Source organism: Gracilinanus agilis, chromosome 1, assembly GCF_016433145.1.
Source record: "Gracilinanus agilis isolate LMUSP501 chromosome 1, AgileGrace, whole genome shotgun sequence".
Lineage (NCBI taxonomy): Eukaryota > Metazoa > Chordata > Mammalia > Didelphimorphia > Didelphidae > Gracilinanus > Gracilinanus agilis.
Window position 1 is genome coordinate 771,668,057 of NC_058130.1, and position 23,282 is coordinate 771,691,338.

General features: G+C 44.2%; 1 protein-coding gene across 1 annotated transcript in view; it reads left to right on the forward strand.

Annotated features, from left to right (window-relative positions):
* MYO18B (myosin XVIIIB) overlaps nt 1-23,282 on the forward strand; it is a 352,648-nt gene that overhangs the window by 170,180 nt on the left and 159,186 nt on the right. Inside the window, exons 19-25 of the mRNA XM_044685471.1 lie at nt 107-226; nt 1,055-1,163; nt 2,904-3,028; nt 4,660-4,814; nt 13,778-13,901; nt 15,458-15,661; nt 18,233-18,343. Coding sequence (XP_044541406.1) covers nt 107-226; nt 1,055-1,163; nt 2,904-3,028; nt 4,660-4,814; nt 13,778-13,901; nt 15,458-15,661; nt 18,233-18,343 — 948 coding nt within the window. The remainder of the gene's footprint in view (nt 1-106; nt 227-1,054; nt 1,164-2,903; nt 3,029-4,659; nt 4,815-13,777; nt 13,902-15,457; nt 15,662-18,232; nt 18,344-23,282) is intronic.

Consider the following 23,282-nt stretch of genomic DNA (forward strand, 5'->3'; position numbering starts at 1 on the left):
TCCCTTGATGCTTGGGGTCTCAGTGTGTGTGTGTGTGTGTGTGTGTGTTTGGAAAACAGGGGGCAGTTTAGTATTCTGTATCATCTTTTCCTGGACTCTCCCCCAGATCACTGACCTGACCACTGAGCTCTCTGACGAGCGCTTCAAAGGAGAAGTGGCCTGCCGGGTCTTAGAGAGTGAGCGGGCTGAGCGTCTCCGGGCCTCCAGGGAGATCCAGGAGCTGAAGGTGGGTGGCTCTGAGGAGAGGCAGCAGGGCTTGACCTGCACATCTGGACTTAGCATCTTGGGAGGGCAGAGACATCATCAAGGACAGAGGCCGAGCTCCCCTTTGCCTTCAATAATGAGCAATCAGTTGGCTCACAGGCATGTGCCAGGCACTGGAGATGTATAGCAGGCCCTGCCCTCAAGGAGCCCTCATTCTAACAGGAGAGAGGATGTGTCCATAAGTAGAACATTACAAGATCCATACAGAGCTGATGGAAGGGGAGGCCGGAGAAGCTGAGGAGATAGGAAAGGCTTCTTGCAGAAGACCTTGAAGGAAGCCAGAGAAGCTAAGAGGTGGCAGCAAAGAGGGCCTATGGCAGAACTAGGAGGGTTCTAGGTTAGTAGAGCTGTGCTGCGGAAGGAAGGGATGTCTAAGAAACCTGGAAAGAGAGAGATGGGGCAGCTGAGGGACTCAGTGGATGGAGGGCTTCTGCCTTGGAATCAATACACAATATTGATTCTAAAATGGAAGGTAAGAGTAGAGAGAGAGAGATAGAGGCAGAGAGAAAAACAGAGAGATAGAAAAAGACAGAGAGACAGAGGGGCAGAGAGAGAAACAGAGAGGCAGAGACACAGAGACAGAGGCAGAGAGAGAGACAGAGAGAGGAGAGACAGAGAAGGTTCAGGTCAGCTAGAAAAGAAGAGCTTCAGATGACAGAGGTGGTTATATTTGGTCTTTGTGGATGACTTGGGTTGATGTGTAAGGGGCAGGAAAAGCTGGAGGGCCCAGGGCATTGGTGCCCTCTGTCCATTTTGGTTTTCTTTCTTGACACTTTTTTCTTCTTTTCAGAGTAAGTATGAACAAACACAGAAGAGTTTGGGGTCAGTGGAGAAGCAGCTGGAAGAAGCCCAGCAGAAAATTGAATTGACTGGAGTAGGGAAGCCCCATTCTGGAGAAGGTAAGCAGGATATTAGCCCCAGGAGTGCTCTCTGCTGTCCTTTCTCCTTAATTTTGGCCCAAGAATTAAAAAAAAAACCTCTTAACTTTCTGTCTTTGGTATCAATTCTAAGGCAGAAGACTGGTAAAAGCAATGGGAGTTAAGTGACTTGCCCAGGGACACACAATAAAAAGTGTCTAAGGCCAGATTTGAATCCAGGACCTCCCATCTCCAGGCCTGGCACTGTATCCACTTAGCCCCCCTCCAATCTTGGCCTCCAATCAAAGAATCTTAGAACCCCATCCCCCTAGTGCCTTGACTCGTGTTGGAAGCATACCCCATTTTGGCCAGGGCCTGATGCCTGTTGCCGCTAGAGTTCTCTCTTTCCCCTGGTTCTTTAGGCTGCTGGTGGATGGATGGGACCAGTGGTATCTCTGTTGACCCATCACCACCTCTCCCACTCTTCAGCTCAGGGAGAGGAAGGAGGTGGGAAGGAGGGTGTCAGATCTTGTCAGACCTGGTGGTCTCCCTTCAGGGCCCTCAAGGGAATCTTGCTCCAGTTATGTCAAGAGCATTGGTGGGAGCGGAGAGTTTGAGGGGGGCTGCTACAGAGACAGGGTGATGACAACATGGAACATTGGGATTCTGGTTTTTTCTGATTGTGCTTTTATCTACTGTTGCCCTGAGGAGGCGTCCTGCGGTGGCTCATTGGAAGGTCGTTGAAGTACAGGTAGCATTTAGCTGCCCAAGATAGGGTGCAGACACTGGGTTTAGCCAAGAGGCATGGAACACCCCCTTATCCCCCTGGCAGGTGATGCAAAGCTGGGAAGGATAACTAACCCTGGGTGATGCTCGTGCTTCCAAAAGACCTCATATGACCCGGGTACTGGGAAGAATTTAAGAAGATGGAATTTAAAAGGTGTTTGATTGGGTCCAGACCTGGAAGAGACCTTAGGGGTCCCTCAAGTCCAGTACCCTTAATGCAGTGATTCCCCAAGTGGGTGCCACCACCCCCTGGTGGGTGCTGCATCGATCCAGGAGGGTGGTGATGGCCACAGGTACATTTATCTTTCCTATTAAAATTAAAAAAATTAATTTCCAGGGGGCCAAGTAATATTTTTTCTGGAAAGGGGGCGGTAGGACAAAACAGTTTGGGGACCCCTGCCTTAATGTAACAGATTCCAGAGGAATCTCAAACTCCCAAGAGGTTAACGTACTCGTCCAGGGTAACAGAGCTGGCCATTGTCCCGTTGGTACCCCAGACCCTGCCCCTGGGGCCTGGACAGTAGAGCTGGAGGGGACCTTCAGCATCATCTTCAGAGAACTGACTTGCCCAGCTCCCAGAAGCAGTAAAAGCAGACACTTGGGATCACGGAATCCCAGAATGCCCAGGCTGGATGGGACCTTAGTGACTCCAGAGTCCAACTGACAACGCATCTGATAACTGATGTTATCGTCCTCCAATCTCTTCTCGAAGTCCTCCAGCGGGGGTGAGCCCACCCACTTCTAGACATTTCTCCTTGCTGGGAAGGCTTTCCCATTGGGGAGCCGAAATTTGCCTCTTCACGGTTTTCTCACTTGTAACATGAGGAGGCTGAATTCGATGGTCTCGGGAGTTCCCTCCAGCTTTGGATCTGAATGGAAGAGCCTACAGCTTCAGCCTGGTCCTCTTCTCACCGCTCCTCGCTGCCCCCCGGCCTGGGTTCCGTACCCTGTGGCCCCCCTTGGCCTTGTCTGAGTGTGTGCCTCTCTCTTCCACAGATGATGACTGGCGGACACGGTTTGACTGCGCGCTGACAGAAATTGAGTTTCTCAGAAAGCGCCTCCTGATGTATGAGGAGAGAATAGAATCTGAACTGGTCTGTAGAAGGGAACTGGAGGAGAAGGTGAGAGAGCCCCGTTCTATTGTGCCACTGAGACCTGAAAGGGAAGAACAGGGGGTGTCAGAGCTGGGAGGAACCCTAGAACAAGGAGTGTCAGAGGTGGGAGGCCTTAGAAATGGGGGTGTAAGGACCTGGAGGGGGCTTATAACATGGGAGTGTCAGATCTAGAGGGGGTGACAGAGCTGGGAAGGGGCATAGAACAGGGGGTGTCAGAGTTAGAAGGAACCTTAGAACAGGGAATGTCAGAGTTGGGAGGAACCTTAGAACAGGAGGTATCAGAGCTGGAGGGCCTTAGAACAGGGGATATCAGGGCTGGGAGGGATTGAAAAGAAAAAAGACCATCACCAGCAATCTTATGGTTTCCCAATTACATTTTGGTTCTAAAATCCAAAATTGCAAGATGGCCTAATCTTCTCTCTCCTGACAGTTTTCTTTTTCTGGGGACGTGGCCTGGTTTTGTGGAAAGGGTCCTCACTAGGGAGAGAGGACCAAGGCCGGAGACCTCCTTCTGCTCTTGGTTCTCCACATGACCCTTTCCTGAGCTCTCTAAAGTGAAAGATCTGCATTCCCAGGTCCCGTGTCCTATTTAGCTATTTTCTGATTCAAGGATAGGGGACCTGAGCAGTCAGAAATGGGAACCATCAGTGGACTGGCATGGCCAGGGAAGGCTTCCAGAATATGTGAGGTGGGCACTGGGGGCCGAGCCCTTCCTCTCAGCTCTGGGGCTTTTGGAGGAGACACCCATGATGTTCCGAGGCCAAAGAGCTGAGCAGGCTCCTGCCTCTGAGATGTGGGTGTGGAGCCTTGATTCGCCTCTCAGGCACATGGTCAATAGTCTTTCCCAAGAGACTGGCACAGTAGATTAAGAGAGAGGAGCTCCTGGGGTGGGGGTTAGTCTAGGCCTTTAATAGCTGATTATCAAGTTAGGTCAGTCTCCCCAAGGAAAGGGGGGAACTCTTCATGCCACATTAAAAAGTAATAAACTATCAACCTTTCCTGAGCGGTGGAATACAAGACGGCGTCCCATTTGCTTTCAAACCCTGAATTTAGAATTACAGGCTTCATTAACTCAACATTTTGCTTATTTAATACAGTTCTTTTAATGAGCTGACTTCTTTAAAGTGGCTTTGCTGAGTTTCCTCCATCCAAACTAGAACATTTGGGGGGAGACATTGCCTGCCTGAAGAGGAGGGAGCTGGGAGTGTTCTTACGGAGCCCGGCCCAACCTTAGCTCCCCTGTTCAGGAAGTTCTGATGGCTGACCTAGTGCAGCAGGGATGGAATTCAAGTTTTCCCTTTTTCTTAGAGTCACCGGTCAGTCACTTTCAGTCGTGCCCCATTCTTTGTGACCCCATTTGGGGTCCTCTTGGCAAAGATCCTGGAGTGGTTTGCCATTTCCTTCTCCAGCTCATTTTGCAGATGAGGAAACTGAGGCACACTGGGTGAAGTGACTTGTCCAGGGTCACCCACTTTCTAAGTGTCTGAGGCTAAATTTGAACTCATGAAGAGGAGTCTTCCTGATTCTGAAGCCTAGGGCTCTGTCTACGGTTCCACCTAGATTCTCAGATCCAAAGTAAAATAATGAAGTCATGAGCATGCCTTGAAAAGGGTGATTCTGAGTTCTTCTGCTTACAGCTCAGGGAGGCTCTGAACTCCTACGAGGAGGTCAGGAAAAGCTCTCACCAGCTGAAGAGGAAATGCCACAATCTGACCTGCGACCTCGAGGACGCCCGGATACTTCTGGAGAACCAGCAGAGCCGGAACCATGAACTGGAGAAGAGGCAAAAAAAGTAAGTGGTGTTGTGGAAAAAAGGCTGGGGGGACTTGAGTTCAAAACCCACCTCTGCTCTGGGCTTGCTGTGATCCTTTAAAAGGACGAACCACTTAACCTCCTTGGGGCTCAGTTTCCTCCTCTGGAAAATGGGGAAAATTAGAGCACCTGCCACACCTAGGTTGTTGGGAGGCACACACACACACACACACACACGTGTGTGTGTGTATATACATAAATATTGTTGAGTTTTCAGTTCTGTCCAATTCTCCATGACCCCATTTGGGGGTTTTCCTAGCAGAGATACTGGAGAGGTTGGCCATTTCCTTCTCCAGCTCATTTTACAGATGTGGATACTGAAGCACAGGGATTTAGGGAAGTGACTTGCCCAAGGTCACACAGGTGTATTGTGGTTCAGTCGTTTTAGTCATGCCTGACTCTTTGGGATCCTATTTGGGGTTTTCTTGGCAGAGATACTGGAGAAGTTTGTCATTTCCTTCTTCATTTCATTTTATAGATGAGGAAACTGATACAGAGTTAAGTGACTTGCCCAGAGTCACACAGCCCAGACTTGAGCTCATGATGAGAAGAAGTCTTCCTAACTTTGAGTTATGTGCTCTATCCACTGCACCACCTCACTGTACATATATACCTGCATTTACACTCACTATATATATATATATATGTGTATATATATATATATATATATTTTATATTTAAATGTACGCACAAATACAGGTGGTATCCTTTCTACATCATGACTTTCCCTATTGTGGTTTCAAAATATTGTGAGAAATTAAATGGAGGAGGGCAGCTAGGTGGCTCAGTGAATTGAATTCCAGGCCTAGAGAAGGGAGATCCTGGGTTCAAATTTGGTCTTGGGTACTTCCTAGCTGTGTGACCCTGGGCAAGTCATTTAACCCCCAATTGCTTAGCCCTTGCTGCTGTTTTGCTTTAAAACCAATACTTAGTATTAATTCTAAGTTGGAAGGTCAGGGTTTAAAAAGAAAACAAGAATTGAAATGGGAATTTTTTGAGAATCTTGCAAAAGCTACAGATGACACAGAAAAAATTTAGGAACTCAGAAAGGCCTAAAATATATGTACGAATAGTATTGTAGAATAGCAACATATTTTGTCTTTTAATACCATAAACATATGCAATTTCAGTTTTTTTGAAAGCCAAAGTAACTATAAATTTAAAGGTTTGCAAAAAAGAATGTGAAAGCCAGGAGTTGACACATGAAGACTAGAAATGTCAACATTGACCTCCATATAGCCTCTGACCAAATACTTCACCCAAATTTCACAATAAGGTTCTGTCGACACCCCACAGAAGAAAAAGAAAAAAATTCAGACCTTCTCAGGGATGAAGGGAGGGCCAAGAAATTCTATTCAGATTGTCTAGATCATGGGGGTGCTGTGCCCCCAACCCCTGTGATGTGGGACAGCCAGATATCTATATACAAAAGAGGTAGTGAAACAATGAATGTAAAGGGCAAGGCTTCTTGGTTGACCTAACACAACATTATATATACACACATAAATATATGTATCTATGTTGCATATGCACACAGATATATATCTAAATATTTATAGACACATTTATATGCACACATGAGTAGATGGATGGATGAAGGATGGATGATGGATGGATGGATGATAGATGGATGCATGGATGGTTGGATGGATAATGGATGGATGGATGAATGGATGAATGAATAGATAGATGAATGGATGGATGATGGATAGCTATATGGATAGTTTGATAGGTAGATAGATAATGAATATAAAGCCCTAGATTTCTTGACCAATCTAACACAACATCATATATGTGATTATATGCACACAAATGCATAATTTATATATGCACACACAGGGACATATATACACATATACACATATGTGTAAATGTATATATATATGTATATATACATATATAGTGAAATAAGAATATAAAACCCCAGGTTTCTTGGCTGACCTAACACAACATCATTATTTCAATATGGCGGCCAAAGAGACGAATGTAAGCTAGGGCTCTATTATGAGGGACAAAGTGTCCAGGGGCCAGGAAGGCAATGATCCCATTGGATTGTACCTTGGCCAGTCTTAACTGCAAGATGGCCCTCAGCTCTAGGCAGTGCAATTTAGGAAGAAGGTGGATAAGCTCCCATGGGTGGGTGACCAGCGTGATGAAGATCTTCACTGGGGGCATGTTGAAGGAAATGGAGATGTTTAATCTGGAAAAGAGAAGACTTAAGAATAGAGGGAAGCAGGCTTATGAATGAACAATAAAGCATTCGTTAAGGGCTCACTATGAAGTGTGCTAAGTGTGGAGGCTACAAAAAGAAGGCACAGATGGCCCCTGCTCTCAGGGGGTGCCCACACAGAGGAGGTTTCAGCTCTCAGTCCATGGAGAGACTCTGTGGTCTTTAGGGCAGAGCAGAGAAGCAGAGGGTAATGCATTTATGGATGAGGTCATGTTCATTACTGGTGTTGAACCATTTGGCAGAGTTGACAGAGCGAGGGCTGGGGTGTGGGACTTTCTTGGCCAGGTCTTTGGTTGCTGTGGCTGCTAACAGGGCAGAGGCTGCAGGATCTGCTGGGACAGCTATCAGACAATGTCTCCACAAGGATGATGATAGGGGTCAAGCTGGAGGAAGGGCTGTTGGTCTGGGGCATGTTGCTATTCTCATGGCTTGGGCTTCCCTGACCTTTAAGCCTACTGGGAAGAAACAACATCCACCAGCCTATCAGTCAAGAGCAGATATTAAGTTCCTATTATGTGGCAGGTACTTTTGGCATTTGGGACTCAAAGGCCAAAGTGGAAATATCCCCTGCATTCAAGGAGCTGACATGCTCCTTGTGTGTGGATGGATAGACAACATGAGAATAGAGAAGAAAAAAAAAACAAAAGAAATACTAAGGAAGAAATACTTCCTACTTTGGAGCAAGAAGTCCTGGGTTTAGGTTCTGGTTCTGCTTTCTGCTGTTTGTGTGTGTGATCCTGGGTAGGCCACATAGTCCCTCCCTGCTTTGGGCAGCTCTCTTGAGTTCTCCTTGGAAGAGCAGAGGAGGTTCCTTAAGTGGTGGGGGAATTTCCCATAGCAATAATATTCTAGGTCTAGTCCAAAACCGAAATGCTAAGTAGTAATCTGAGAAAGGGCAGCTAAATGGTGCAGTGAATAAAATGCCAGGTCTGGAGTCAAGGAGACTTGAGTTCAAATCCTCCCTCAGACCCTTACTATCTGTGTGACCCTGGGCAAGTCACTTCATCTTTTTTTACTCGGTTTCTTCAGCTGTCAAATGAGCTGGGGAAGGAAATGGCAAACTTCTCCAGTATCTTTGCCAAGAAAATCCCAAATGAGGTCATAAAAGAGTTGGACAGGACCGAAAGGGATGGGGAGTGGGACAGGGCAGGGTGGAGAGGCTGAGCAACCACAGACAGCATATCTAAGGCTTCAAGGGCTGAGCTGTGAGAATCTAGGCTTTCTGAGAGGCAGAAGTGAGGAATGCTCATTCCAGGCATGGAGGACACACAGCCTGGACCAAAGAGAGGGGATGGTGCTGAAGGTGGCGGGGTGAGGAGAAGCTGCTCCTGCACAGACCTGGTGGTGAAAATTTCTGGGAGCCCGGTTTAGGGATACGAAACAATTCCTGAAATCAGCATCAAGGTGGCTCATAGGGCCCTGAAGAGCCTTTGGGGATCGTCTGGTCCAACACCTTCATTTTACAGTTGAAAGCACAGGAGCCCACAGAGGGAAAGCGCCCTGCTTACAGCGAGGAAATGGCAGAGCCAGCATTAAACCCAAGGTCTCCGGCCCGAATCCCAGCGCTCTGTGCGGCCCCGGGGAATAGCGCTCATGAACCCCACTGCGAAGATACCCAGAGTTAGCATCAAACTAGTGTAGCAGCAGGAGGGCATGTTAGATTTGGAGTCAGGGGTCCTGGATTCAAATCTCTGTTCTGCCACTTATTCTATGACTTGGCCAAATCATTCGCCCTCCCTGGGTCTCCATGTCCCCATTTGTAAAACCAAGAGGTTGGACTTGATAGCCTCGGAGGCCCCTTCCAACTCTACATTTGTGGCCCCCCTATGTTCCTGCCCTCAGGGCAAGGGAACTCCACTCACTGAGCCTCAGTTTCCCCATTTGTAAAACTAAGAGGTGGGACTAAATGGCTTCTGAGGTATCTCCTAAGTGTAGATTAGTGAAAGCAAGGATTCCCCCCCAGATGGGGAAACCAGCATCCAGATGTACAAAAAGCAGCTGGATCCAAGGGCCAGCCCGCTGCAGCAGGGCACGTCCATCCTCTCCTTCTCCTGTTCCGCCTCTCGGGACAGAGCGGCCTTCTCCTGGACATTTGCCTTGTCAGGCAGCCTCAGGGGCAGGCGCTCCTTTGGTGTGTGGAGCTGGGCAGAGTCCTCTTCCCCGAGTCCTCAGCGAGTTCTGCAGCAAGAGCTGCGAGTGGGAGGGAGGGAGATGGGGCTGTTTATTGACTCAGAGAAAGGAGAGACTGCCAAGGCATCCCTTTGTGTTGTCAGACGCATGTGAGCCTGTGTGTTTACTGTAAGTGACTGTTTACCAAGAAGCAGCAAATAGAATTTGTAACTCCACTGAGGTGTGCCGACATCGAACCTGAACACAATTTAGCTCTCATCTCCCTCTCTCTAGCCATGAATTTGCCTTTGCCTTGTTTATAAAACTCTTACCTTCTGTCTTAGAACCCATATTACCTATCAGTTCCAAGTAAGAGCTAAGCAATGGGGGTTATATGACTTGCCCAGGGTCACCAGTTGTGTCTGGGGCGAGATTTGAAATCAGGTCCTCCCATCTCTGGGCCTGGCTCTCAATCCACTGAGCTCTCTCTCTCCCTCCCTCCCTCCCTCCCTCTCCCTCTCCCTTTCCTTCTCCCTCCNGAAGTAGATTCTGTGGTATTATTAACATTTTATAGACTAGAAAACTGAGGGTCTTCTAACTAGGAAGTATGTCCAAGATAGAATTCAAACTCAGAACTTCCTAACATGAGGTCCTGTGTTCCAGCTCTGGCACCATATAATCACCCAATCAAAGAACCCTTATTTATTAAGCATTGACTACGGCCCAGGAACTAGAGATAGATATAATGACGAAAGGAAGAGGGTCATAGAAGTTACATTTCAGTGGGGAAGAGTATATATAATAAATATAATATAATATAATAAATATAATATAATATAACAAATACAATAACTATAATATAATATAATAAATACAATAAAATAATATAATATAATAAACAATACAATATAATAATACATAAAATATTGAATATATGTAATACTATATATACTAAAATTATTATATATACATATATATTCACACATACACACACGACACATACAAAGGAGATCTAACCAATGAACCATCCACTGGGGAAGGAACCTCTCTGAGGTCCAACTAGTCCAGCACTTCTTTACCTGAACAGAAATCGATTTCACAACAAACTCAGCAATTAGCCATCCTTTAGGGAAGGCACTAGCAGCTTGTAGGGGGTCAGAAAAGGCCTCTGGTAGAAACTAGGCATCCCAAGAGTAGAGCTACATTCCAGGCAGAGGGACCGGGGTGGGGCAAAGGCAGAGAAATGGGAGAGGAGAGTACCTAGATGGAAATTGTGTATATGTGTGTGTCTCCAGTAGGTGGAACCCCTCTGCTAGTCTCCCTACTTGGCCATTCGAGGACTAAATTGTGGTTTTCCATGGTAGCCTTTTGATGATGAATGATATCCTTGGCCCAAGAGACAACTGGAGATATATAGATATAAATATATAGATAGATAGATAGATAGATAGATAGATAGATAGATAGATAGAGATAGAGATAGAGATAGAGAGATATAGTCCAGACCCCACTGGGTATTGTTGGTCTCAGTGCCAGCCCTTGGCAAAATGGCGCAACTAGACTCAGATGACATTTAGCAATGGTCCATCTGCTCTTTCCAGTCTCTTTTGCGCAGCACCCATTCTGCCACTCCTAATGGTGTCCGCCATTCCAGACCAAAAGTTCCTGGCCTTTCCTTGACCCCCAAATCATGTCATCTCCTAATTATAAAGAACCCCTCTGAGGGTCAACCAGTCCAACCCCTCTTTACCTGAACAGATACCTATTTGACAACATACCCATCCATTAGCCATCCATTGTCGTTCAATCGGTTTCCGTTGTGTCTGACTCTTTGGGACCGCATTTGGACTTTCTGGACAAAAGATGCTGCAGTGATTTGCCATTTTCTTCTCTAGTTCATTGTATAGATGAGGAAACCGATGTCAACAAGGTTAAGTGACCTGCCCAGGATCACATCAATAGTAAGTGTCTGAGGCTGGCTTTGGACTCAGAGAGATGAGTCTTCCTGACTCCAGGCCCAATGCTCTAACCATATTCTATTTCAACTTTGAGGGCTTAGAGAGGCTCCTGGATATTACAGGGTCTTACTGCACAAGACTCGGTTGCTAATGGTGGAAGACAACCATCTACTGGATCTTCCTCAGCTTGGTCCGCCATCCAAGGCTCCAGAGATAGAGTACCAAATGAGCCCTCCAGGACACTCTGGTCCAAGCTCCCTGAAGGCTACTGGCCCAGAATGGCCCCCAGGCATCTGTCTCCCGTTGCCTTGGTGATGAAGCAGGTCATAAAGGTCAGACCTGAGAGGTGGTAGAACGTGTTGGCCTGAGCCTTGGTGGAACAAGCTTCTTGGGAAGTGACTTCAGTGGGACTTCTCGCTGTCCGATCGCTGACTCTGTTCCTAATTCGGGGCAGGGATTCAGGCTTCCGGGGAAGTAAATAAATTTGTGTTTCCAATTGCCTGGTCTAGCCTTTCACAGTTGATCAATGAGACACAGAGGGAAGTACCTGGGGTGGCCATTCACATGCTTCCGGAGGTGGCATGGAGGGTCCATAACTAGGACATTGGCAACCTGGAACTCGTCCAGAGGAGGCTGACCAGGATGGTGAGAGGACTAGAGACTGCGTCCGATGAGGATGGCTAAAGGAATTAGGGATTATTAGCCTGGAGGAGAGAAGATTTAGGGAAGGCAGGGTAGAGATCCTCAAGGACTCGATGAGGGGAAAAGGGGTTAGGATCAGCCCTAATGGGTGGAGTAGAAGGCACAGGGGATGTGACAGGAGGTATTCTCATATACGTAGAAGATGTCCATTGGTCAGTTGGCATTTATTGAGCTCTTACTGTATGCTAGCTTGAACTAATAACCTGGAGGCTCCCCTCAGATGCTGAGGTTCTGTGATGTAAATGGCATTAGAAATACTGTCATTCCCTACCTCCCCAGAAGAACATGGTATGACCAGAAACCGAGGAGGGCACTTTTAGAGGGTCCAGAGATTTTGATCCAGAGAGGATCTTTCCACCCCTGCCCACCCAACTTCTCCCACATCCTTTGTCCTTTCTGTTGAATTCCAATGCCTCATACTGTCAATAAGAGCCAGAAGTGAAATAATGCTGGGTCTGGGGTCAGAAGTCCGGGTCCCAAAGCCAACTCAGCCTTAGTTTCCTCATCTATAAAACGAAGGGATTGGACTAGAAGCTGTGAAGACCCTTTCGGCAGAAAACATATAATAATTCTAATAATAATCATCATGATAAAATAATTATATCAATATTATTTTTATGATACATTATTTTATGATGATCGATGATCAAATTATTCAAATCTGATCATGTCAAATAATCAAATTATTGACTAATTTATCATTATTATACTATTATGCAATAGCAACCAAGTGGTGCAGTGGATAGAGAGCCGGGCCTAAAGTCAAGAAAATTCATCTCCTGAGTTCAAATGTGGCTTCAGACAAGTCACTTAACTCTACCTTAGTTTCCTCGTCTGCAAAATGAGCCAGAGAAGGAAATGACCACCCACTCCAGTATCTTGGCCAAGAAAACCCCAAATGAAGTCATGCAGAGTCAGACAAGCCTGAAAAAGATCTAAATAACAGCATTTTTATAGATAGCACTTTCAGGCTTGCAAAACAATTTACCCAGGTTATCCCATGAGGAATCTGTAATCCTCTGATGCCATTAAAGTTGCCAGGGTGTCCAGAAACTTAGTTATTTGTTTTCCCCAAATGAACCTGCAGACACGTACACGGGAATCATGTCGTCCTCCCCTTCCAGGGCCAGCCTTCCTGGGCTCTGGGCCTGGGGCAGCTGGCAACTCCTGGGCCGTTTGGTTGTGTCTGGTTTTAGGGATGGAGGAATATCTTCCAGGTGGAACAGTCCATCCACAGCTGTGGGGACTGTGATTTCTAGAGGAAAGAGCCTTGAGAGTCCTTGATTCTACCACCCATGGCCTGCCTTCCGTCTGGGGTGAGAGCCACCTTGCTGAGGTATTATGAGTCTCCTTGAGGGGACGAGGAGGAAGGGTGAAGCTAGAGCTAGGTGTCCTTCACGGAGGCAACATGGGATAGCCGAAGGCTTGGAATTTGAGTCACAAAGCTTGGATTCGAATCTCAGCTCAGTTACAGACTACAAATTTGAGAAAATGAGTTAGCCTTTTTGGACCTGTTAAAATGGAGGGGTTGGACCTCAAGCACTAAATTCTATGATTCTTCAGGATTTTAGAAATGTCCTTCTTAAAATGATAGCTATGCGGAAGCTAGATGGCTCAGTGGATTGAGAGCCAGACCTAGAGAGATGAGATCCTGGATTCAAATCTGGCCTCAGACACTGGGTGACTCATGGCCAGTCACTTAACCACAGTTTCCTAGCCCTTACCACTCTTCTGCCATTACACACTGTTGATTCTAGGATGGAAGGTAAGGGTTTAAAAAATCATAGCTATATATTATTAGATCTCTCTATTTGATGTACCTTGTGTCATCCCACTGCTCCCTTCCTGCCACGTTCTCTCGATCCATCCCCTCCCCTCCTCCTCTGCTCCCTTCCTCCCATTTCTGTGGAAACGAAGCAGTGATATCATTTTTTTCCCTGGCAGGTTCGATATGCAATTAACCCAGGCCATTGGCGAATCGTTGTTTGAAAGGGGCCTCCGAGAGAAATTGTCCCAGGAAAACGCGAATGCCCAGTGGGAGCTCAGCAAACTCCAGAGCAGGTTAGAGGTAAGTGGAGGAAAAAAGCCTCCGGTCCTGGGGGCCCTTGTGATTTTTCTGATTCAAGTCAGAAAAGCCAGACAGGAATTCTGTGCTCCTGGGAAAAGGAGGTGGGTGGTTCGGGAAGGTCTCTGTTCCTGAAGAGGGAGAGCGGGATTCACTGTGCTCTAACGGGGCATGGTGGGATAGATAGGAGGAGATCGTGTAAGCAGCAGAGGGATGCGCCCGAGTGGTCCTGCTTTTTGTTCAATGACACAGGGAGGAGAATGACTTATTTTGCTCTCCTCCCCTTCACTCTCGTTTCACTCACCCTTACTAAGCTGTATTTCCCGGGATGAATTTTATTTGCCTCTCGACATTGCCTTATTGTCTTATTTGTAAAAAAAAGAAATTAAATTCAATAAAAGCTTTAAAAAAAAAGCCCTTACCTTCTATATATTGTTTATTGGCTTCAGGGCAGAAGAGTAGTAAGAGATGGGCAATAGAGGTTAAGTGACTTGCCTAGGGTCACCCAGCTAGGAAGTATCTGAGGCCAAATTTGAACCCAGCACCTCCTGTCTCTGGGCCTGGCTCTCAATTCACTGAACCTCCACCATGTTCAGATTCTTGCTATATAGCTAATCCCCTCACTAGGCTGCCTAGCTTGAGCCTCTCTTGGCTCCAATCTATCCTCTTCAACCCACCATCTTTTGAACTCTGAACTCTGTGGTGGGCACTGAAGCGAACCCAAAGACTATCTCGGGTAGCCTGGACTGAAAAGTAATCCCCTCCACAGTATCCCAGATAAGCGGTTTTCCAATCTCAGTGGGGACCCCAGAACATCCCTTCTCTCAGTGGCTGCTCTGGAGAGTTTTTTATGATCACAAAGTTGTGAGATTAAACAGGAATATCCAAATCCTCCAAGTATTATATTTAATAGATTTATTAATAATAATGAAGTGAAAAAGAAAGTAAAAAGGCAGCTAACCCAGCCGCAGTCGGGAGAAAGGAAGCCGGAGATGAGTTACAGGAAACTTATAAACAACACGTGAAGACGTAAATGTGGAGACAAAGGGAAAAGGATTCTGGAAGAGGAAAAAGAATTCTGGGAGACGGAGTCCAAGGGTTCAAGATTTTCTAATTATCCAAAGTGCTTCATGTGTATTATTCCCATTGATCTTTGGGCCTTGGTTTTCTTGTCTATAAAATGGGAATAATAATGTCTACCCTACTTCACCCTCTGGGTTGCATGAGGGAGCCAGTAGATTTGGGGATAGACAAAGAGTGTTTTTTAAACCCTCACCTTCCTCTTGAAGTGGATACTGTGTATTGGCTCCAAGGCAGAAGAGTGGTAAGGGTAGGCAATGGGGGTCAAGTGACTTGCCCAGGGTCACACAGCTGGGAAGTGTCTGAGGCTAGATTTGAACCCAGGACCTCCCATCTCTAGGCCCGACTCTCAATCCACTGAGCTACCCAGCTGCCCCCTAGACAAAGAGTTTTGAACCTGTACCATACCTTGAGTGCTGGAGTCCCCGTGTCTCCGATGGTCTCCGTGGTCCAGTGGCTGACGTGCTTTCTTTCCCTAGGAAACAGAGCGGGAAACTCTGGGTCTGAAACAGAAGCTTGAGATGCTGAGATGCCATAACCTTGACCAAAGGGGCAGCCCACTCCCCTGTGGGGTCGAGGCTGTGGCTGCTTTACAGAGACAGCTCTGGGACCTGAAGTCCAGTGCCTTGGAGCAGCAGCAAATACAGAACGAGCAAGAAAATACGATTAAGAAACTGGAACAGGTACAGAGGACTCCCCACCGCTTCCTCCCTTCCCCTCCCAAGGCTGGGGAGGAACAAGGTGGAACCTCCTCCAGGTTCAGAGTTTCCATTCAATAAAGTGAGGTTAAGACAACAGTAATGACTTTTTATTTGAGACTCTGTGGAGTCATTTTAGTCATGGCTGACTCTTCCTGACCCCCATCTGGAGTTTTCTTGGCAAAGGTACTAGAATGGTTTGCCATTTCCTTCCAGATAAGGAAACTGAGGCAAACAAGATCAAGTCCAGGGTCACACAACTGCTAAGTGTCTGAGGCAGCATTCGAACTCAGAAAGAGGAGTATTCCTGATTCCAAACTCAGTGCCACTTGTGCCACTAGTTTTTTTCAGACTAGACCTGTGATTTCATGGGTATAGAGAACTCCCAATGAGAAAGTTCTCTCCACCATTGGATATCCGGACCTTTTTTGGCAACTTAGAACCTTTCCTGGGGCACAGAAGGGAAGTGACAAGACCAAGGACACATGGGCAGTTTGTGTCTGAAGTGAGACTTGGACTTGAACTTGGGTCTTGCTGATCCCCAGGCAGCTCTCCGTCCAACACTCAAGCTGCCTCTTTAGAGGTTTTGAAGCTAATTGATGAGAGGAAAAGAGCCGTTATTTCACCATTCACTGGGTGGGTTTCTCCTCCAAGAGAGGAGGAGAGGCCCTAGTTATTGCTGTTGAACACTTTCAGATTTGCAAAATGGTTTACTTACATCGGCTCGCCGGAGTCTGGTCCTCACTACCTGAGTGACTTTGTGAACGTTACTCAGCCTTCCTGGCCATTGACTTACTCATCTGTACAATGGATGGGCGCCTGACTGGACTAGGTGGCCTCTGAGATTACTTCTAGGTCTAAAGAGCTCTTTAGCCTATGAATGAGGTCTTACTTACTTACTTACTTACTTACTTACTTACTTACTAGAGCTTTTACGTGCTCCATTTTGTAGATGACAAAACCAAGGTCTTTCCTGACTTGCAGCCCAGCATTCTTAATAGGACACTCTGCCGTCTTTCCTTGAGTCTGGAAGGATGGGTTGAAGTCTGAACATATAAAAACAGAAGAGGTTTTATTAGAGCTGGACTTCTTTGTGCTTGGAATCGGGGAAGCATCTCTGGAAGCTCCATTAAATCTCTGAGGTTCCATTGTAGAGACATGGGGACCCATCCACTAGAGACTGGAATCCCAGGATGGGAATTTACTAATGCTGCCCCAGGGGCTCGGATGTTAGCTTAGCTTCCTCATTTACCGAGAAATCTTTACTGGTAGCTTACCGAGGGAGAGAATCTGGCCCTGGGTTCCTCTCTTTACTGCTTTATCAATTGCCTGGCAGAGGATAGTATTGTTGTTCAGTCGTTTTAATTGTATCCAATTTTTCATGACTCCATTTGGGGTTTTCTTGATCAAGATACTGGAGAGGTTTGCCATCTCCTTCTCCAATGGAGGCCAACAAGGTTAAGTGACTTACCCAGGGTCACACAGCTAGAAAGTATCTGAGGCCAGATTTGAATTTAGGTCTTCCTGATTCCAAGACCAGTGTTCTCTCCACTAAGTTCCCTGGAAGTGGGGTGGACCACTTGGAAAACAGTTGTTCCTGGGAACATAGTACTGCTTTAGAGGAATTATGGAGACAAGTCCAGACAGATCCTTTTCTTTTTGACCACAATAGGTGGCTATCAAGAGGGACCCTGGAGTTCAAAGTTCCCGTCCCAACTTTCCTTAACCTGCACCCTCTTTGTCTCTCTGAACCTCAGTTTCTCCCTCTGTATAATGGGGATAATAATAATATTTGCCCAGGACAAGATGAGAGAGAATATATGTAGACAGGCCCTGTAAGTCACAGAGACCCAGAAGCCAATGAGTTTAACCCTTACCCAAAAAAGAATCCCTTCCACAGTCTTGTCAAAGTGGTCATCCCATCATTGTTCTGAAGTCTGATGGTAGAAAGGAGCTCAGCCTCTCCTGAAGCACCATAGTTAGTTTTTTGTGTGTGTAACTCCAATCATTTGAATATATATACATATGTATATAAAGAGAGAGAATATATATATATATATAGAATATACATAGAATATATATATATGTAGAATATATATAGAATATATATATATAGAGAGAGAGACAGACAGACCAACAGAGAGAGAGAGACAGACAGACCGACACAGAGAGAGAGAGAGACAGACAGACCGACAGAGAGAGAGAGAAAGAAAGAGAGAGCACACCTACATATAAACCTCTTTTTAATTTTCCATCCATGGCTCCCACTTCTTCCTTCTGGGACTGAAGACCAAGTCCAATCCTTCTTACAGTGAGTAGCTCTTATAACACACCTGAAGATAGCTTGAGTGTGAGGGATAATGTAAGGCCTGAGGGGTGATGATGAGCTGGGCCAGAGGTCAAGGGCCTGGCCTTCTGGCCATTGGGTTTTTCTTCATCTCTCACTCTATATCTTGGGGGGGGGGGTCGGTCACTTTCCCTCCCTACCCCAATGGCTTCTCCTGCTCTTTACATACGCCTCCCCTGACGTGGCCTCCACCTTTGGTGCCTTCACAGCTCCGTGTTCGCTTTGAGATGGAGATTGAGAGGATGAAACAGACGTACCTGAAAGAACAAGAAGACAAGGAAGAAGAACTGGAGGACATTCGCCAGTCCTGCCAAAAGCGGGTGAGTCAGTAGGTCCCCTGGGTGCCTGCAATGGGTGGCTCCCAGGAATGCCAGGGCTTGGCTCGCTGTATCGCCCCTGGAAAGCTGCATTCTAAAAGTTGGCAAGATCCAACAGGGGTGCCCTGGCGACATCTCAGAGGGTTTGGAAGTCCAGGAGCCTCTTATGCTACCCTGAATCACTCCACCAAACTTTCTTTGAAGTCTTCGAGCAGCAGATGCTTTTAGTTGTTGTTGTTTAGTCATTTCAGTTGTGTCTAACTCTTCTAGACCCTATTTAGAATTTTCTTGGCAAAGATATTTTGGAGTGATTTTCCATTTCCTTCTCCAACTTATTTTCCAGGTGAGGAAACTGAGGCAAACAGGGTTGAGTGACTTGCCCAGGGTCTCAAAGCTACTAAGTATCTAAGGTCATATTTAAACTCATGTCTTTCTGACTCCAGGCCTGGCGTTCTATCCACTATGCCATCTAGCTACCCTTGTTATTCTGTGTCGTCTGACTCTTTATGACCTCATTTGGGGTTTTCTTGGCAAAGATTCTGGAGTAGTTTGCCCTTTCTTTTTCCAATTCATTTTCCAAGTGAGGAAACTGAGGTAGTAAGCAAGGTGAAGTGACTTGCCCATCTACTAAGTATCTAAAGTCACATTTGAACTCAGGTCTTCCTGATTCCAGGCCTGACACTGTCCTCTGTACCACACTAGCTGCCCTAACCTCCTAGCATCTAAGGTTAAAAACCAGAGTCATTTTTGACTCTGTCATAACCAATCAGTACTATAGGATTATATATATGAGTCAGCTTAAATTAATAAGCATTTACTAAGTGCCTACTAGATCCTAGGCTCTAGTGCTAAGCATTAGGAACATTAAGAATACAAAGAAAAGAAAAAAATCCTTGCCTTCTGACTACTCTTCCTGTAGACAAGTCTGACTGTTTCAGTGGAAATTACTTCATTGTTTCTCTGTGGCTTCTAAAAATAATGATAATAATAAAAAAATCAAAAACTCATATTAAACATTCTTAGCTTGTCCTTTAAGACCTTAGAAACAAAACATTCAGGCAGGAAGTAACACAGACCCAAATCTAATGAGATGAAATTTAATAGAGTTAAATATAAAGTCTTACTCTTAGTTTCAGAAAGTCAACTTCACAAGTAGAAGATGGGACAATTTCTATCTTTATTGAGCCATCACCCCTCTTTGGGCACTGTGTTCTGTGATCTGTAGCTACACAGCAATTCATCTGAAGATCTGTGGGCATTAGCCAAGTGCAAACATTCTTATTAATTTTTGGTTATAGTTATGTAGGTTGCAGGGGATAAATTGAGGTCTGCCATTATTGTAGTTTTATTATCTATTTATCCTATAACTCATTTAGATTTTCCTTTAAGAATTTAAATTCTATGCCATCTGTGGCAAACATATTTAATATTATTGTCTATGGTATCCTCTTACCAAGATTCAGTTTCCCTGATCATCTGCTAATTAGGTATGTGTTTTTCATATGGAGCATAATAGATTCTGTTAAAATAAAAACTTTTTAAACTTTTATTTGAATTCTATGTGTATCTTTCAGTTTTAAGTGTGATTTTTTTTTTCATAAACAACTTATTGTTGGATTCTGTTTTTCTAATCCATTCTGCTACCCTCTTCTCTTTTATGGGTGAATTCATCCCATTGTCATTCACTGTTATGATTGCTAACCATCTATTACTCTCTGACCTGTTCTCTTATATTTTTCCTACTCTTTTTTTGCCTTGTATTCTCTTTTAAGAGTCAATGTTGTTTCTGATTCATGCCTTCCTTAATCTTCTCACCTTATTATTTCTCTATCCCCTTGATTCTCTTCCCATCAGTTTCCCTGTTCGGTTAGCTGTATTTCTAGATACCACTAAGTCTATGTTTTCCTGCCTTCCTTTAACCAATTCATATGAGAATAAAATTCAAGTGTTGCCTGTTACCTCCAACCCAAATCTAGTCCTTGCTGTATAAACTCCTTTTTATACACCCCCTTTCTTGTGACACTTCTTTTCACTCTTCTTTTCGCTTACTTCTCCTAATGTTCCTTTCCCCCATTCTTTCCATTCTTTTTTTTAACTCATCAAAACATAATAAAATAAATCCTAGGCACTTTGCTTAATTAGATTGTCATCATGATCTCTGCTGATCATAGAATTCCGAGATTATATGTATCATCTAATCACTTATATAGGCATACTTGTTTAATTCTTTATCATTGCTCACTCATGTTTTTTTTTTAATTGCTTCTCTTGACTCCTGTGTTTGCATGCCAGATTTTATACTTGGGTCTAGTCTTTTCATCAGGGATGCTTTGAAGTCCTGTACTTCTTTAAAGTTACTTCATTTCCTCTTCTGAAGGATTATACTAAATTTTTTGGATAGGTTGTTTGATTGCAAGCCTAAATCCTTTACATTCTAAAATATAGTTCCTTGAGTTTTCTACTTCTTTATAGTAGTGGCTGCTAAATCTTGTGTGTTCCTGACTGGGCCTCCTTGTCAGTATTTGAATTTTTTCCTAGTTGCCTACAGTATTGTTAATTGATTGCAGTATTGTTTTCTTTGCTCTGGAAGCCCTGGATTATGGCAATTACATTCTTTGGAGTTTTGGGGGTATCTTTCAGGAGGTGGCCAATGGGTTCTTCCAATTTTTACTTTGTCATTTGGTTCTATGAGAGTGTCACAGTTTTCTTTTGTGATTTCTTGAAATATGATGTTTAGGCTTTTATTGTTGTTGTTTATGGCTTCCAGGTAGTACAATGATTCTGAACTGATCTCTTCTCAATTTTTCAGCTCAGCCGTTTTTCCTTTTACACATTTCCTTCTATTTTTTCAGACTTTTGACTTTATTTTATTATTTGTTGATGTGTCACTGAATCATTAGATTCTAAGAAATGGATAATTATACTTTTTAGGGAGTTATTTTCCTGGATCAAGAAAAGTTGTTTCAAGCAGTTAATTTTCATCTGACATCTTTCTTCCTTCCTGCTTGCTTCTTCAGCCCCTCCCCCCAAATTTTCCTCTACATGTCTCTTTTGTTATTTTTCAAGCTACTTTTAGCTCTTAAGAGAAACAACTCTTGCTTTAATTCTTCTAGAAACTCTTACTGAATTTGTGTCCAACTTATACTTTTCTTTGAGGCATTGCTGGTAGATGTCATTCTTGTCTTTTGTTTTTTATGTTTTGGGCTCCCCTGTTACCAGATTAGCTCTTTATAGTAGGATTCCTTTTAGTCTGTTCATTCTTCCAGCTGGCTTCTTGACTTTAGAATTTGTATTAGCTCAGGATTACTCACTTCTGAGGGGGAATGTCTGGCTGTCCTTTTATATCCTTTTGCTGCTTTTATAATTCTTTTTTTAAAAAAGATCAGCATTTTTATTTAAAAATTGAGAAGGGGAAAACAAGTTTTTACTAATATTTGTTAATATAATTTGAGAAATCTCAATGTGGGTGCAATAAATGCCATTAGTATTTTAATTCTATTCTCTCTTTTAAAAATTATTTAATTGATTAATTAAGAAAAAATTTCCATGGTTACATGATTCATGCTCTTTTCCTCCCCTCCTCCCAACCCTCTCCAATAGCCAACACGCAATTCCATTGGGTTTTACATGTGTCATTGATCAAGACCTATTTTCATATTATTGATATTTGTACTAGGATGATCACTTAGAGCCTACATTCCCAATCCTATCCCCAGCGACCCATGTGATCAAGCAGTTGTTTTTATTCTGTGTTTCTACTTCCACAGTTCTTTTTCTAGATATGGATAGCATCTTTCTTATAAGTCCCTCAGAAATGTCCTGGATCATTGCATTGCTGCTAGTAGAGAAGTCCATTACATTCGATTGTGCCACAGTGTATCCATCTCTGTGTATAAGGTTCTCCTGGTTCTGCTCCTTTCACTCTGCATCAATTCCTGGAGGTCTTTCCAGTTCACATGGAATTCCTCCAGTTCATTATTCCTTTGAGTACAATAGTATTCCATCACCAACAGATACCACAATTTGTTCAGCCATTCCCCAATCGAAGGGCATCCCCTCATTTTCCAATTTTTTTGCCACCATAAAGAGCGTGGGTATAAATATTTTTGTACACATCTTTTTCCTTATTATCTCTTTGGGGTACAAACCCAGCAGTGATATGGCTGGATCAAAGGGCAGGCAGTCTTTTTAAAGTCCTTTGGGCATAGTTCCAAATTGCCATCCAGAATGGTTGGATCAATTCACAACTCTACCAGCAATACATTAATGTCCCTATTTTGCCACATCCCCTCCAACATTTGTTACTTTCCTTTGCTGTCATGTTAGCTAATCTGCTAGGTTTGAAGTGGTACCTCAGAGTTGTTTTGATTTGCATTTCTCTAATTATAAGAGATTAAAAACACTTTTTCATGTGCATATTGCTAGCTTTGATTTCTTTTTCTGAATATTGCCTATTTATGTCCCTTGCCTGTTTATCAGTTGGGAATGCCTTGATTTTTTGTACAATTGATTTAGCTCCTTATATATTTGAGTAATTAGACCTTTGTCAGAGGTTTTTGTTATAAAGATTTTTTCCCAATTTGTTGCTTACCTTCTAATTTTGGTTGCATTGGTTTGTTTGTACAAACCCTTTTTAATTTAATGTAATCAAAATTATTTATTTTACACTTTGTTATTTTTTCTAACTCTTGCTTGCTTTTAAAATCTTTCCTTTCTCAAAGATCTGACAAGTATACTATTCTGTGTTCACCTAATTTACTTATAGCTTCCTTCTTTATATTCAAGTCATTCACCCATTCTGAATTTATCTTGGTGTAAGGTGTGAGATGTTAATCTAAACCTAATCTCTCCCATATGCTTTTATAATTCTGGTTGGGGATTGCATGCTTTCAGTGCTCCCAAAATTGTGTGATCTCAGATAAGATTTGAACTCTGCATGTTC